The following is a 16337-nucleotide window of genomic DNA, read 5'->3' on the forward strand; positions in this document are numbered from 1 at the left end:
CTTGAGCATCTTAATTGACAGGCCAGCTGCTTGGTGTCGGGTCTGCAATCTGCACGCAGACCCGACAGTTAAGAAACTGACACGGTTCAGAGCAGACCACCGCTCCACAGTCAATCAGGGCCATTTTGACAGCCGGCTCGCCTCCAAAACCGCCCTCGCAGGTCTGGGAAGATTCTGGCCAAGATGTCTGTTCTGCTTCACATAAATATGGCATGGCAATAGTCTAATCAATCAACAAAATAGAAAAAAAACAACAAAACCCAAGGAGCCCTGAAGTAGATGGAGTAGAGATTGATGACCTATCTTTCTGCTGTTTGGGGTTCATTGCAATGAATTTGTTCTTGCTTGTGGCTGCTGGACTGAAGACTTGGCCTATATATTTACAATACTCGAGGTTTAATTTGTGTAGAATTTCCAGCGTTAAAGGGGAGGAACGCTGCGTGCTCTGCAGGCTTTTTGATGGGTCTCCATTGGGCCACCAAGGATGCGGGGTGCCGTGGCCGCAGCCCGGCACTGAAACAGAGTGTGGGGCTACACGATCGTGGCCTGGATCCCGTGGCATTGTTGGGCAACGGCCCAACCGGTGAGTTGGAGAAGAAAAAATGGCGACGCGCGGCACAGCGCACCTCCCCTTTAACTTTCGTCTTGCAGGTGAAGTACGGCCAGGTTCACGACAGAGGCTGGCATGGGCATTGCCCGTACTGACCTGTGAGGCTGGCATGAGCATCACTGGGCGTTGCCCAATTTCTGCCACAGGGCAAAATGGGGTTGCTGTGCACGATTACATCATCACTGGTGGCGCAGCGGCCCAAGATGCGACCAGTGGGGTGCATGCACTACTGCATTTGTGCGTACGCTAACTCCCACGCAATTTCGCGGGAGTCAGTAGCGCCCCCCCACCCCCAACAGGCAAAAGCACTTTCCCGCACTAATAGGAGATGTACAACAGGGGAATTTCGCCCCCAAAGATTCCTTGCAGTTACCACAATTACTAGTTTTACAGATATTCAAGATATTACATATTTACTGCTGACTTTATCTTGAATGAGAGCATCACGTGTACAATGTATAACTAAACAAGTTTCAAAATTGAATAATAATTCCCCGTTCAAACAGCTGTAAATCTCTCATCTCACTAACTTTGTTGTTAAATGCCATACACGGTATAAGTTGACCCTGTAATTCTTTACAACATCTCTTCAGAGTGGTGCTATAGTGCCCCATGTCCCATCTTGGTTTATTGCTCCTATAAAACATTATTGATGAGACCACACCTAGAGTACTGCGTACAGTTTTGGTCTCCTTATTTAAGGAGGGATATACTTGCATTGAAGGCAGTTCAGAGAAGGTTCACTAGGTTGATTCCTGAGATGAAGATGTTGACTTATGAAGAAGTTGACTTATGAAGAAAGGTTGAGCAAGTCGGACCTATACTCATTGGAGTTTAGAAGAATGAGAGATGATCTTATTAAAACATAAGATACTGAGGGGGCTCGGCAAGGTAGATGCAGAGAGGATGTTTCCCCTCGTGGTGGAATCTAGAACTAGGGGGCATAATTTAAGAATAAGGGGTTGCCCATTTAGAACTGAAATGAGGAAGAATTTCTTCTGAGGGTTGTAAATCTGTGGAATTCTCTGCCCCAGAGAGCTGTGGAGGCTCGGTCATTGAATAAATTGAAGGTAGAGATAGACATATTTTTGAACGATAAGGGGGTGAAGGGTTATGGAGAGCGGACAGGGAAATGGAGCTGAGCCCAAGATCAGATCAGCCATGATCTTATTAAATGGCGGAGCAGGCTCGAGGGGCCAAATGGCCTACTCCTCCTATTTCTTATGTTCTTATGAAATCCAAAATCTTATTAAAAATGCTTTCTTTTATATAGTCTTTTGACATCCACTTCTAACCTTTAACACTCAATTATGTCAGTTTAACATTTTTATAAAATGGTTACATTTACAATCTCTCTTTATCAACCAGTTAAAGTGGTACATGATTATTGGTTTCCTGTTGACCATTCGCTCAGTACATATACAGTCAGTCATAGGCGGTCCCTCGAATGAGGATGACTTGCTTCCACTAGTTCACAGGTGTTTCGATGAAGGACCCGATGTTCTAGTCCTGAACTCCAATTGAGTGGGTGGAAGGATGCCTGTGTGAGAATTTTTTTACCGTGTAGTGACCGTTGCACACCAGCCACCACATGGGCTTGACAGAGCTAGGTTTTGGTCCAGTGGCGAGGATTAACCAAGACGACTGGAGACCTGCTCTGCTGCACGGACCTAGCGCGCACACGTATCGCAGTGTGGACTGGCCCGTGCTGCCCTTGAGCCCTCTGCTCTTCTGGGCCCCGTATCCTCATCTGTCGCACCTCCACCACGATCTCTCGCCGCTCCTCCGCCATAAACATTCACCGCATCTCGTCACAAACACTCGCCGCTCATCCGCCCCGACTTTCCCACTTCTCTGTACCTGGGCCCTGCCCACGCTTCAAAATAGTACATATACAGCAGACACCTCAAAACGCTGGGAGAAGTACCACTAGCGCTGCCTCCACAAGATCCTGCAAATCCATTGGCAGGATAGACGCACCAACATCAGTGTTCTTGCTCAGGCTAACATCTCCAGCATCAAAGCATTGACCACGCTTAATCAGCTCCATTGGGTGGGCCACAACATCCGCATGCCCAACACAAGACTCCCAAAGCAAGCGCTCTACGCGGAGCTTCAACATGGCAAGCGAACCCTAGGTGGGCAAAGGAAACGCTTCAAGGACACCCTCAAAGCCTCCTTGATAAAAGTGCAACATCCCCACCGACACCTTGGAATCCCTGGCCCACGACCGCCTAAAATGGAAGAAGAGAATTCGGGAGGGCACTGAGCACCTAGAGTCCCACCGCCGAGAACAAACAGAAACCAAGCAACGGAAGGAGCATGCATCAACCCAGGCTCCCCTCCCACCCTTCAAGCACTGTCTGCCCCACCTGTGACAGAGACTGTAGGTCCCGCATTGGACTCTCCAGTCACCTGAGAACTCACTTTTGGAGTGGAAGCAAGTCATCCTCAACTCGAGGGACTGCCCATGATGACGACATCTACCCATCGCACTATCATGTCAAAAAAGAAAGAACTTGCATTTATACAGTGCCTTTCATGATGACATCCTAAAGCACTTTACAACAGTGACTACACTTCAAAAGTACTTAATTGGTTGTAATGTAGTAAAAACATTTTCCATATAAGGCTACCTATAGAACAATAGCAGAAGCTCATAATGATTAGCAAAGGCCAATTACATCATTTTTGTCCTTTTGTATGTATTATCTAGACGTGATACAATGGACAACTGATTAATTTATCTAAACCTGTTTCAATTCTGCCTAGCTGTAGAGTTTGAGAATTGGCTAACAAATAAAGTTAACCCTTGGGTTTACTTGAGCAGACTTCCACAACCAGAAACTGTCTACATGCTATAGCATAGTTTCAACCCTGACCCTCAGAAATTCCATTCACCATACATCTATTACATAATATCACTAAGGTTACAGCACCTGGACATCTGATTACATTTAGATGACTGGCTCATCAAGATTCCCTCTGCCAATTTTTGAAATACCTGACTGCATGAATGCTCAATGCCTTGGGCATACTCCAGTCCTAACATTGCTTTCTGGCCCTCCAAAAGGGGACTAACAATTCTTTTAACTGAGAATTATCAGGGAACGGCATGTAGGATTCTTTCTGACCTAAGTGGCATCATGATAGCTCATGACCTGAGATTTTTGAGAGAATTCTTCAACTGAAACTCATCTTGGGAGTTGGTTCTTTTCCCTCACTCAACCCTAGCATCTATTGCCACATCTGTTGCTAGGAGAACATGATTCTTTCCTGGCTGTTTGGTGATCTCTGCAGTCCAACATTCTGCAGGGATGGAAACTGAAAACCTTTCTGTCCCTTATCTTAGTGACATAATGGCTCATTATGTAACTGATTTTAGAGCTTCAATTAAGCTGTATTCATGAACACATGGTCGAAATATCAGTGTTCAACCTTTTCTTGTCAGCACAATCCTGAGAAGAACTTGTCTCTATACTGATGAAAAAGAACCTGAAAGATCAATCCAAATAAATCAACAATGTTACCAAACTTTAGTGTTTGGACCTATCTTCTAAGACATACTGCTGTTTGGTAGATCAGTTCTAAATGCAGGTATTGTGGCTCACTGCAAAAGGTCCTCACCCTTGTATTTACAAAAAAATCTTGTGTGGTAAGGAGGATGTAAGAGTGTTCTTCATTATTTAATGGAACATACACCCCTTGTGTCATCCAGCCAGCCCTTGCTATCTTTAAGGATGAAAGTATACACCCATGCTACTGAAGTTAACAAAATTTATCCTTATCCTATTATTGTATGGTGGTATATGTTTATCTTATTATAGGAGGAAAGAAACAAATGAAAACATTGAATATATTTTTGAGATGTAGGAGGTAGGGTTACAGAACCAATGTCACATATGCTCAAAACACTTTAAAGGGATATCCTTTGTTCTTTTCATCAGTAACCTGGGCTTAGTCTCGTGCTATGTATAAGTTCTATCCAGATATCTACCAGGTAGGTAATCATATCTCTTTCCATGGTTTTCCATAAATTATTCTTGTCATAATCTCTGAACATTACTGAGTGAAATTTTTTCAAAAAGGCCTGTGTTGCTTTAGTTGAGTATTGTCAATTCTTTGTTAGGCACACATACAATAAATAGTTTTTCAAATGCATGCTGGTGCTGAGGAACCTCACCCACTGCCAGCATACACCAGGAAATGACTGGTGTTTGTGTGTCCCAATTTTCCAATATCTACCTGTAGTGGGCAAGTTTCCTTGGCTCCAGCACAAACTCTGAGAATTCCCCACAACCTGATTGTCTTATCTTGGAAGGAAGAAGAATTTGATCGCTGGAATCTCTGCTGCCAACACATGACTGCCCAGCCACATTTAAATAACTATAGCGGGGGGCCGGGGTGGGGGGGCAATTTCACTGCCTTCCAGATTAAGTCGCAGCAAACCCAGAAGAGGGGTGGTCACATATGATGGGGCAGTGGCAGTAAGCTCTGTTTGAGGGAGATTGTCTAAAATGGGCCCATCCCTCTTGTTTGCTGATACTTGTTACCAAGGAAGCCACGACTTTGGAAAAAATCTGAGGTGCTTCTGACCCATTTAACACAAGCTTTCTAGTCTTTGAATTTACCTAGCAATCCTTCTGATGAAGATGTCATATATTACTATAAATTAAAACCTTTCCATAAATCTACTTCATCATTGCCTGTTTTTCCATATTGTGATGGGATATAAACAGATAGCTAATCAACAGGAGAAATAATTCTGAAATTCATAACATGCAATAATGTGTTTTTTCTCATTTGAAAGATTAATCTCTTTAGGACAAACTTGAAATTAAGGAAGTGTGTAAGATAGTGAAAGTAAACTAATACCAGCTTGAAATTAATGAATCTGTTGGAAGAATAATTTTGACAGGCTATATTAAGAACATTTATAAAACATAATTTGGTTTAAAATAACTTTTAAAAAGCTTCATTTTGCTGACTAAAGATTAAAATATTGAAGTGAAAAAATAATATTTATCTTCTATCTTGACATTTAGGCAACTAACATGATTCAGCAGACACATTCTGCTCATAAAGACATTTTGCAAGAAAAGGAATCTCTCCTACTGAAGATCAAACTCTTGGAGCAGGATAAATCAAGGCTTCAACGTTATGAAGATGAACTAAGTCGCATAAAGGCACTGCTAGAAGCTGAATACCGCTTGAAGCAGCGACTTCAGGATGAAAATGATACTGTCCGAACTGATCTAAGTTACTGGAAGAGTCAAGCAGAAATACGAGAGCTAGAAAAAGGAAAGTCAAGTAGTGAGTTTGAGCGTTTGAAAGCTGAAATTGACAGACTGCAAACAGAACTGAGAATGACTGAAGAAAGGTACAGACGGAAACTTGAGGAAAGTGAAAGAGCAAAGCAATTTGAGCTAGAAGCGCTGCATATTAAAACCCAACTAGAAATTGAAAAACTTAGTCAGGAACCACTAACACTCAACAAGCAGACTCAGACAGGTGATGTAGTTATGGTAGATTCTGCAAAAATTTTGTTTGATGGAGTCCGTAAAAAGGTTACAGCAAACCAGTTGTATGATTGTCACCTTATTGATAAATCAACTTTGGAACAGCTACTAAGAGGACAAAAAACAGTGAAGGATGTTTCCAATGACATTAACTTGAATCTTCATGGGTTGGAGAACATAGCTGGAGTCTACTCTCAGAAAAATGGAGAAAAACTGTCAATGTCAGAAGCAACAAGAAAGAATATCCTTGCACCCAATGTGGCCTTGTCACTTTTGGAAGCACAGGCAGCTACTGGGTTCATCACTGATCCAATCAAAAACAAAAAGATGACTGTGGATGAAGCTGTTGCAATGGGCCTTGTTGACTATAAAGACAGAGACAAACTTCTGGTAGCAGAGAAGGCTGCAACTGGGTATAAAGACCCATTTACAGGAAAAGTTATCTCACTGTATGAAGCAATGAAAAAAGATATTGTTGACCGAGAGACAGGTCTTCGCTTGTTTGGGGCGCAGATTGCGGCAGGTGGAATAATTGATTCAATGAACAGTGTATATCTACCAAAAGAGCTTGCATATAAACGTGGGCTGATTGATGCAGAAATGTATCAAACACTTACCTCTCCTTTTGATGACTCAAAAATTTTTGTTGATCCAAATACGAATACAAAAGTTTCCTATCAACAGCTAAAGTTAGCCTGTAGAACAGATCCTGGAACAGACCTCCTTCTTTTGCCAGTGCAGAAAACAGAAATAACATTACCAGGGATTAGAGTACCAGTGTCAGTAGAAGATCTTGTGAATGCTGGGGTTATAGATCAAAATGTAGCTACACTTCTTGAATGTGGAAGCATAACAGTAGACGATGTCAGTAAACGGTATAAGGGTTACCTGCAAGGCAACTGTAGCATTTCAGGAGTATATGTTGAAGCCACAAAGGAGAAGCTTCCAATCTATCATGCCATGAAGAAGGGCTTGCTTAGACAGGGCACAGCTCTTGAGCTTCTAGAAGCTCAGGCAGCCACAGGTTACATAATTGATCCCATCAATAACCAAAATCTGACAGTTGAGGCTGCTACTGCAAACGGAATTATAGGTCGAGAATACACAAATAAACTTCTTTCAGCAGAAAAGGCTGTTACTGGTTACAGAGATCCTGAAACTGGGAAAATCATCTCATTGTTTCAGGCAATGAGAAAAGGCCTGATTGAACACACTCATGGCATTCGCTTGCTGGAAGCCCAAATTGCAACTGGTGGAATTATTGATCCAAACAAGAGCCACCGTTTGCCAGTGGACGTTGCTTACAAGCGTAATTATTTTGATGAAGAAATGAATGAAATTCTGAGAGATCCAGATGATGACACCAAAGGCTTCTTTGATCCCAACACAGACGAAAATCTGACTTATCTTCAGTTAATGGAACGATGTATTATTGATAAAGTCACAGGCCTTTGTTTGTTGCCACTGAAAGAAAAGAAAAAGGAATCCACAACCACCAGGTCATCCGCAGTGAGAAAGCGTAGAGTTGTTATCGTAGATCCTGATACAAACCGAGAAATGACAGTACGTGAAGCATACCACAAAGACTTGATAGATTATGAAACTTTTCTCGAACTTTCTGAACAGGAGGCAGAGTGGGAAGAAATAACAATTACAGGATCAGATGGGACCACAAAAACAGTGGTTGTTGACAGAAAAACTGGTAATCAGTATGACATTGAAGAATCATTAAAGAAAGGTTTAATTGATAAGAAGAGTATTGATGCTTACCGCTCTGGAAGTATGACACTTACGCAGTTTGCGGATTTATTCACTGATAAGATTAATGCCGGTACACATAATGGGAGTAAACAGAATAGTTTAATAAACAGTAGTCCAAGTCCATCACCAAATTTTAAAAAAACAACTTTTGATTCTTTTGATGATTCTACTCCTATTGCAGCCATATTTGATACTGAAACATTGGAAAAAGTGACAATTTCTGAAGCCATGCGTCGCAATATTGTTGATACTATTACAGGGCAGAGGTTGTTGGAAGCCCAGGCCTGTACAGGAGGTATAATAAATCCTGGAACTGGTCAAAAACTATCCATTCAAGATGCTGTACTTCAAACTATTATTGAGGAAGACATGGGAAAGAGATTAAAGCCAGCACAAAAAGCATATGTTGGTTTTGATGATGTGAAAAACAAAAAAAGGCTCTCTGCAGCAGAAGCAATGCAAGAGAATTGGCTGCCATATGAAGCTGGACAACGCTTCCTTGAGTATCAGACTGCCACAGGTGGACTGGTTGTGCCAAATGTTTCAGGACGAATCTCCATTGATGAAGCAGTAAGAAAGGGCTTGGTTTATGCCAAAATGGGTCAGAAACTGCAAGACACCAGTAGCCATTCAAAAAGCCTAACCTGTCCCAAAACAAAATTGAAGATTTCGTATAAAGAGGCAGTAGATCGTTCTATGGTTGAAGATAAAACTGGCTTGCGGATGTTAGAAGCAGCATCGTTTTCTACGAAAGGAATTAATAGTCCTTACAACATAGGTGGTTTCTCTGGACCAAATTCTCGTTCAGGTTCTCGCTCGGGTTCCCGTTCAAGTTCACGAAGTGGGTCTAGGCGAGGAAGTTTTGATGCCACCTCAAGCAACATATCTCTCAGTACTCAAACAACCTATATTGGCAGTACTATAATACACTAATCATTTACTACAAATAGCTAAATACAGTGGATTTTCAAAATGTGTTGGAAGATCCAAATTTTTATTTTTATTTTCAAACTTTCAAATGTGTTTGTATTATACACTAGTGCCCTGTTAAAATCAATATCGATTTGTTGCAGAGGGAGTTAATTTGACTTGAGATTTAATAATCAATATCCCCAGGTTTCAAATATAATAAACAGTTCAGTGTAAAACATTTATTTTACCACAAGATTGCTACTTTACATAGTTATTAATACTATACTATATAGCAGTTTCAAAGTGCTATTGATTGGTGCCAATGAAGGGAAACAATTTAAAAATGTCAAATCTTCGGTGGGATTTTATTGTACAACATTGGTATTTTACACTGCAGTGAAAGGTTTCTGTACATGGAAACATAAATTGATCTTGAATGGGCTCCACTGTATTGAATGTAGTTTCATACTGGCTTATGGGTTTTTAGTGGGAAGAGAGGAAATTGTGCTTAAAATTTTAATTTTTTTTTTGATGGATGGTGACCATTCAGTGCATGGCCAGAAAATCTATTTACTAATGAAAATGGTTAATCTTTTATCAGTTTGTAAGTATGCTGAATTTTAAGATTGTGTATTCTTTTCTTTATTAATAAAGTTTTATTATTTGAAATGGCTTTGCATTTGATTCAAAAAGTACTTCATTGCCTGTAAAGCCCTTTGGGATGTCCAGTGGTCGTGAAAGGCGCAGTATAAATGCGAATCTTTCTTTTTTTGTCTCTGTTGGTTGCTAATAGTATAAGTAAATAGGCAATCTGAATTTTGTTCTTAATGGATCAGCATGAACAACACAATTGCCTTCACATTTGTCAGAGTTGGCACTGATTTTGCAATTCAGCTTGGAGATGCCATTATGGTCAATTAAAGAAATGGAAAACTTATGCACTTGGAATTTCCACAGGAGTTCTTCAGGCAGCTGCAGCAGAACCCCTGGAACAATGGTGTAAATGAACATTTATAGCTGTTCTCAAGGGTTCTCCCAATATTCCATCAAAGTTATAGCAGGAGATTGGTAGAACCCTGTGGAAACTCAGGGCCACAATTTCTACCTGTACACTACACCTCTTTAAAACTCCTGCTACAGTTTTGAGCAATACAACTACATAGTAATGGTCTGAATAGAAGAGCAGAACTGAAAGAGATATTCGCCTTGAAATTCTATATGGTAAATTTTCTGGGTTTGCTCCATTGCAGCTGGAGATGCATCGGTTGACTGTTTACATGTTGGATTGATTGGGTATTCTATGGTAAGAGGCTCATCTCCTGACTACCCAAAGCCTCTCCACCAGGGGGCACTGGTCAAGAATGTGATGGAATATTCTCGCAGAACTATTAACCCCACCGTCTCATAAATCATGAGATTTGGTAAGAAATCATCAGTTTGTTTTTTTTCCCCATCCTGACCTTGGCTCCTGGACAGGAAGTGCATTCGGCCGTCACTAACCAATTACTGACATGAGCAATATTAGCAGGAGTAGATGGATTGTTGGCCCACTGCCACATCATTCGAAGGCTGACCTCGCTCTTTTGACCGTTACTCTTTCTGGAACATAACCTCCTCCAGCCCTATAACCAACAACTTGTATTTATATAGCGTTTTTAACATAGTAAAAACCCTCCAAGATCTCTGCTCCTCCAATTTAGGTCTCTTGCTCCAATTTAATCATTACAACAGTGGCTATACTTCAGAACATACTTCATTGGCTGTAATGTGCTTGGGATGTCTGATGGTCATGAAAGTGCTATATAAATGCAAGTGTTTTTTAATCGCTCCACCATTGACAGCAGTCCCTTCAACTGGCCACATTCACTCTACCATCCAATACAAGAGGCAACCTCTGTTGCCCCCACCCCCCTGGTGGTTTGAATTCTTCAGCAGACAGATGTGAATTGGGTTGGCCTGCAGAAACTGAGGTGTCAACATATCTATAAATGTAAACCTAATGCCAGAATTATGATTTTCAAAAGTAAGCTCCAATTTCACCTTTTTATGTTACAGTTTTTATTAACTTTCATCAGCTACAAGACTAAATCTATAAATCTACCCCGGTATAATATCGGAATTAGTAAAAAAAAAAAGTAGCAAATAAAAGTAAGTTAAAATTGTCAATCACCCCTCTTCCCTCTGCTAAAATGCTTGCCTTAACAATTGAAAGTCTGATCTTACAAACCCATCTGCAGCAGAATCATTTTATATTAAATAAACAAGTAAATGGAAATTTAAAATGTCAGAGAAAGGAAAAGGCAATAGTGCAGGGTAGCGATAGGAGTAATGATAACCAGAGTGTGACAGTAAGCGAAAGGAGCGTATGGACATGAGTGCATCAGAAAGTGGGGTCAGAGTAGGGAAAAATGGTTAAAAAAAAAACAAAATTAAAAGCTCTTTATCTGAATGCACGCAACATTCATTACAAGATAGATGAGTTGACGGCACGAATAGAAATAAATGAGTATGAACTGATGGCCATTACAGATACGTGGTTGCAAGGTGACCAAAGCTGGGAACTGAATATTCAGGGTTATTTGCCATTTTGGAAGGATAGGCAGAAAGGAAAAGGAGGTGGGGTAGCTCTGTTAATAAAGGACGAGATCAGTGTAGTAGTGAGAAATGATACTGGCTCAGAAGATCAAGATGTAGAAACAGTCTGGGTAAGATAAGGAATAATAAGGGAAAGACGTCACTGGTGGGAGAAGTCGATAGGCCCCCTAACAGTAGTTCAACTAGGATAGAGTATTAATCAAGAAATAATGGAGGTTTGTAAGAAAGGTATGCCAATAATCATGGGTGATTTTACTCTTATTAACTGGACAAATCAAATTGGCAACGGTAGCCTTGAAGAGTTCATAGAGTGTATTCAGGATAGTTTCTTAGAACAATACGTTATGGAACTAACCAGGGAGCAGACTTAGATCTGGTAATGTGTAATGCGACTGGATTAATTAATGATCTCATAGTAAAAGATCCTCTTGGGAAGAGTGATCATAGGAGCATAAACCAGGAAATAATGAGAGCTTATAAAAAGGGAACAGCAATAATCATGGGTGATTTTAACCTCCATATTGATTGGACAAATCAAATTGGTCAGGGTAGCCTTGAGGAGGAGTTCATAGAGTATGTAAGGGACGGGTTCCTTGAGCAATATGTAACGGAACCAACCAGGGGGCAGGCTATCTTAGATCTGGTCCTGTGTAATGATACAGGATTAGTAAACAATCTCTGAATAAAGGATCCACTTGAAATGAGTGATCATAGCATAGTTGAATTTCAAATTCAGATGGAGGGTGAGAAAGTTGGATCTCTAACCAGCGTACTAAGCTTAAATAAAGGAGACTATGAAGGTATGAGGGCAGAGTTGGGTAAAGTGGACTGGGAAAATAGATTAAAGTGTAGGACGGTTGATGAACAGTGGTTTACATTTAAGGAGATATTTCACAACTCTCAAGAAAAATATATTCCAGTGAGGAGGAAAGGGTGCAAGAGAAAAGAGAGCCATCCATGGCTAACTAAAGAAATAAAGGACAGTATCCAATTTAAAAACTAGGGCATACAAAGTGGCCAAAACTAATGGGAGGACAGAAGATTGGGAAGCTTTTAAAAGCGAGCAAAGAATGACTAAAAAAAAGGTTAAGAAGGGGAAGATAGACTATGAAAGTAAACTAGCACTAAGTATAAAAACAGCAAGAGTTTCTATAGGTATATAAAAAGGAAAAGAGTGGCTAATGTAACTGTTGGTCCCTTAGAGGACAAGACCGGGGAATTAGTAATGGGGAACATGGAGATGGCAGAAACTCTGAACAAATATTTTGCATCAATCTTTACCGTAGAGGACACGAACAATATTCCGACAGTGGATAGTCAAGGGGCTATAGGGAGGGAGGAACTTAACACAATCACAATCACTAAGGAAGTGGTACTCAGTAAGATAATGGGACTAAAGTCAGATAAATCCTGATGGCTTGCATCTTAGGGTCTTAAGAGAAGTAGCAGCAGGGATTGTGGATGCATTAGTTGTAATTTACCAAAATTCCCTGGATTCTGGGGAGGTCCCAGCAGATTGGAAAACTGCAAATGTAACGCCCCTATTTAAAAAAAGCAGGAAACTATAAACCAGTTAGCCTAACATCTGTGGCTGGGAAAATGTTGGAGCCCATTATTAAAGAAGCGGTAGCAGGACATTTGGAAAAGCAAAATTTGGTCAGGCAGAGTCAGCATGGAGTTATGAAGGGGAAGTCATGTTTGACAAATTTTCTGGAGTTCTTTGAGGATGTTACGAACAGGATAGATAAAGGGGAACCAGTGGATGCGGTATATTTGGACTTCCAGAAGGCGTTTGACAAGGTGCCACATAAAAGGTTACTGCACAAGATAAAAGTTCACTGGGTTGGGGATAATATATTAGCATGGATAGAGGATTGGCTAACGAACAGAAGAGAGAGTAGGAAGAAAAGGTTCATTCTCTGGTTGGCAACCAGTAACTAGTGGGATGCTGCAGGGATCAGTGCTGGGACCCCAACTATTTAAAATCTATATCAGCGACTTGGAGGAAGGGACCGAGTGAAACGTAGCCAAGTTTGCTGACGATACAAAGATGGGAGGAAAAGCAATGTGTGAGGAGGACACACAAAATCTACAAAAGGACATAGACAGGCTAAGTGAGTGGGCAAAAATTTGGCAGATGGAGTATAATGTTGGAAAGTGTGAGGTCATGCACTTTGGCAGAAAAAAAAATCAGAGAGCAAGTTATTATTTAAATGGAGAAAGATTGCAAAGTGCTGCAGTACAGTGGGACCTGGGGTTACTTGTGCATGAAACACAAATGGATAGTATGCAGGTATAGCAAGTGATTAGGATGGCCAAAGGCATATTGGCCTTTATTGCAAAGGGGATGAAGTATAAAAGCAAGGAAGTCTTGCAACAGCTACATAAGGTATTGGTGAGGCCACACCTGGAATACTGCGTGCAGTTTTAGTTTCCATATTTACGAAAGGATTTACTTGCTTTGCAGGTTCACTAGGTTGATCCGGGGATGAGGGGGTTGACTTAAAAACCAATGCGTATAAGGTGGCCAAGGTTAGTGGGAAACTAGAAGATTGGGAACATTTTAAACAACAGCAAAGAATGACTAAGAAAGCAAAGATAGATTATGAAGGTAAACTTGCGCAAAACATAAAAACAGATAGTAAAAGCTTTTACAGATATATAAAACGGAAAAGAGTGACTAAACTAAATGTTGGTCCCTTAGAAGATAAGGGGGATTTAATAATGGGAAATGTGAAAATGGCTGAGACCTTAAACAATTATTTTGCTTTGGTCTTCACAGTGGAAGACACAAAAACCATGCAAAAATTGCTGGTCACAGGAATGTGGGAAGGGAGGACTTTGAGACAATCACTATCACTAGGGGGGTAGTGCTGGACAGGCTAATGGGACTCGAGGTAGACAAGTCTCCTGGTCCTGATGAAATGCATCACAGGGTAATAAAAGAGATGGCGAAAGTTATAGCAGATGCATTCGTTATAATCTATCAAAATTCTCTGGACTCTGGGGAGGTACCAGTGGATTGGAAAGCAGCTAATGTAATGCTTCTATTTAAAAAAAGGGGGCAGACAAAAGGCAGGTAACTATAGGCCGGTTAGTTTAACATCTGTAGTGGGGAAAATGCTTGAAGCTATCATTAAGGAAGAAATAGCGGGACATCTAGATAGGAATACTGCAATCAAGCAGACGCAGCATGGATTCATGAAGGGGAAATCATGTTTAACTAATTTACTGGAATTCTTTGAGGATATAACGAGCATGGTGGATAGAGGTGTACCGATGGATGTGTATTTAGATTTCCAAAAGGCATTCAATAAGGTGCCACACAAAAGGTTACTGCAGAAGATAAAGGTACGCGGAGTCAGAGGAAATGTATTAGCATGGATAGAGAATTGGCTGGCGAACAGAAAGCAGAGAGTCGGGATAAATGGGTCCTTTTCCGGTTGGAAGTCGGTGGTTAGTGGTGTGCCACAGGGATCAGTGCTGGGACCACAACTGTTTACAATATACATAGATGACCTGGAAGAGGGGACAGAGTGTAGTATAACAAAATTTGCAGATGACACAAAGATTAGCGGGTTGTGTAGAGGACACAGAGGTTGCAAAGAGATTTAGATAGGTTAAGCGAATGGGCTAAGGTTTGGCAGATGGAATACAATGTCGGAAAGTTTACGGTCATCCACCTTGGGGGAAAAAAAACAGTAAATGGGAATATTATTTGAATGGGGAGAAATTACAACATGCTGCGGTGCAGAGGGACCTGGGGGTCCTTGTGCATGAAACTCTTTTGAGTTCACCTGTGAAAACATAAAAACAATAAACGGTGCCACCCGACCTGGGTGACACTCCAGACATTTTCAAGGCCCTTTTTTTCCCCCCTTTTTTTTTGTTTTTTTTTGTGTTTTTCTTTTTTTTTTTTTTGGTTTTTTTTTTTGGGCACTAAAATCACAATTTTCCCCAGTGCCCCCTATAAAAGGGAAGGGGGACACTAAAAGCACCGGCAATTAAAACAAATTAAACTTTAAAACGTAAAATCAAATTAAAATTTGGTTGCCGGGCGTGATGATGCACTCCAGTCCCTCCGGTACCCACCTCTCGCGGAAGGCCGCGAGCGTACCGGTGGATCCTTGTGCATGAATCCCAAAAAGTTAGTTTGCAGGTGCAGCAGGTAATCAGGAAGGCGAATGGAATGTTGGCCTTCATTGCGAGAGGGATGGAGTACAAAAGCAGGGAGGTCCTGCTGCAACTGTATAAGGTATTGGTAAGGCCACACCTGGAGTACTGCGTGCAGTTTTGGTCACCTTACTTAAGGAAGGATATACTGGCTTTGGAGGGGGTACAGTGGCGATTCACTAGGCTGATTCTGGAGATGAGGGGGTTACCTTATGATAGATTGAGTAGACTGGGTCTTTACTCGTTGGAGTTCAGAAGGATGAGGGGTGATCTTATAGAAACATTTAAAATAATGAAAGGGATAGACAAGATAGAGGCAGAGAGGTTGTTTCCACTGGTCGGGGAGACTAGAACTAGGGGGCACAGCCTCAAAATACGGGGGAGCCAATTTAAAACCGAGTTGAGAAGGAATTTCTTCTCCCAGAGGGTTGTGAATCTGGAATTCTCTGCCCAAGGAAGCAGTTGAGGCTAGCTCATTGAATGTATTCAAGTCACAGATCGATAGATTTTTAACCAATAAGGGAATTAAGGGTTACGGGGAGCGGGCAGGTAAGTGGAACTGAGTCCACGGCCAGATCAGCCATGATCTTGTTGAATGGCGCAGCAGGCTCGAGGGGCTAGATGGCCTACTCCTGTTCCTAATTCTTATGTTATGTTTCCACTGATGGGGAGACTAGAACTAGAGGGTAGAACTTAGAATAAGGAGCCGCCCATTTAAAACAGAGATGAGGAGAAATTTCTTCTCTGAGGGTTGTAAATCTGTGGAA

The 16337-nt window shown here is 41.2% G+C and overlaps 1 protein-coding gene across 2 annotated transcripts in view; it reads left to right on the forward strand.

Annotated features, from left to right (window-relative positions):
* The window catches only part of dspa (desmoplakin a), an 86379-nt gene extending 76966 nt beyond the window's left edge, over nt 1–9413 (forward strand). For both annotated transcript variants that reach the window (XM_070888543.1, XM_070888544.1), the window contains one exon: nt 5656–9413. In XM_070888543.1, the coding sequence (XP_070744644.1) occupies nt 5656–8823 (3168 nt within the window). In that variant the 3' untranslated portion in view covers nt 8824–9413. The remainder of the gene's footprint in view (nt 1–5655) is intronic.
* The last annotated feature ends 6924 nt before the right edge of the window (nt 9414–16337 follow it).

The sequence above is a fragment of the Pristiophorus japonicus genome, chromosome 1 (assembly GCF_044704955.1).
Source record: "Pristiophorus japonicus isolate sPriJap1 chromosome 1, sPriJap1.hap1, whole genome shotgun sequence".
Taxonomy (NCBI): domain Eukaryota; kingdom Metazoa; phylum Chordata; class Chondrichthyes; family Pristiophoridae; genus Pristiophorus; species Pristiophorus japonicus.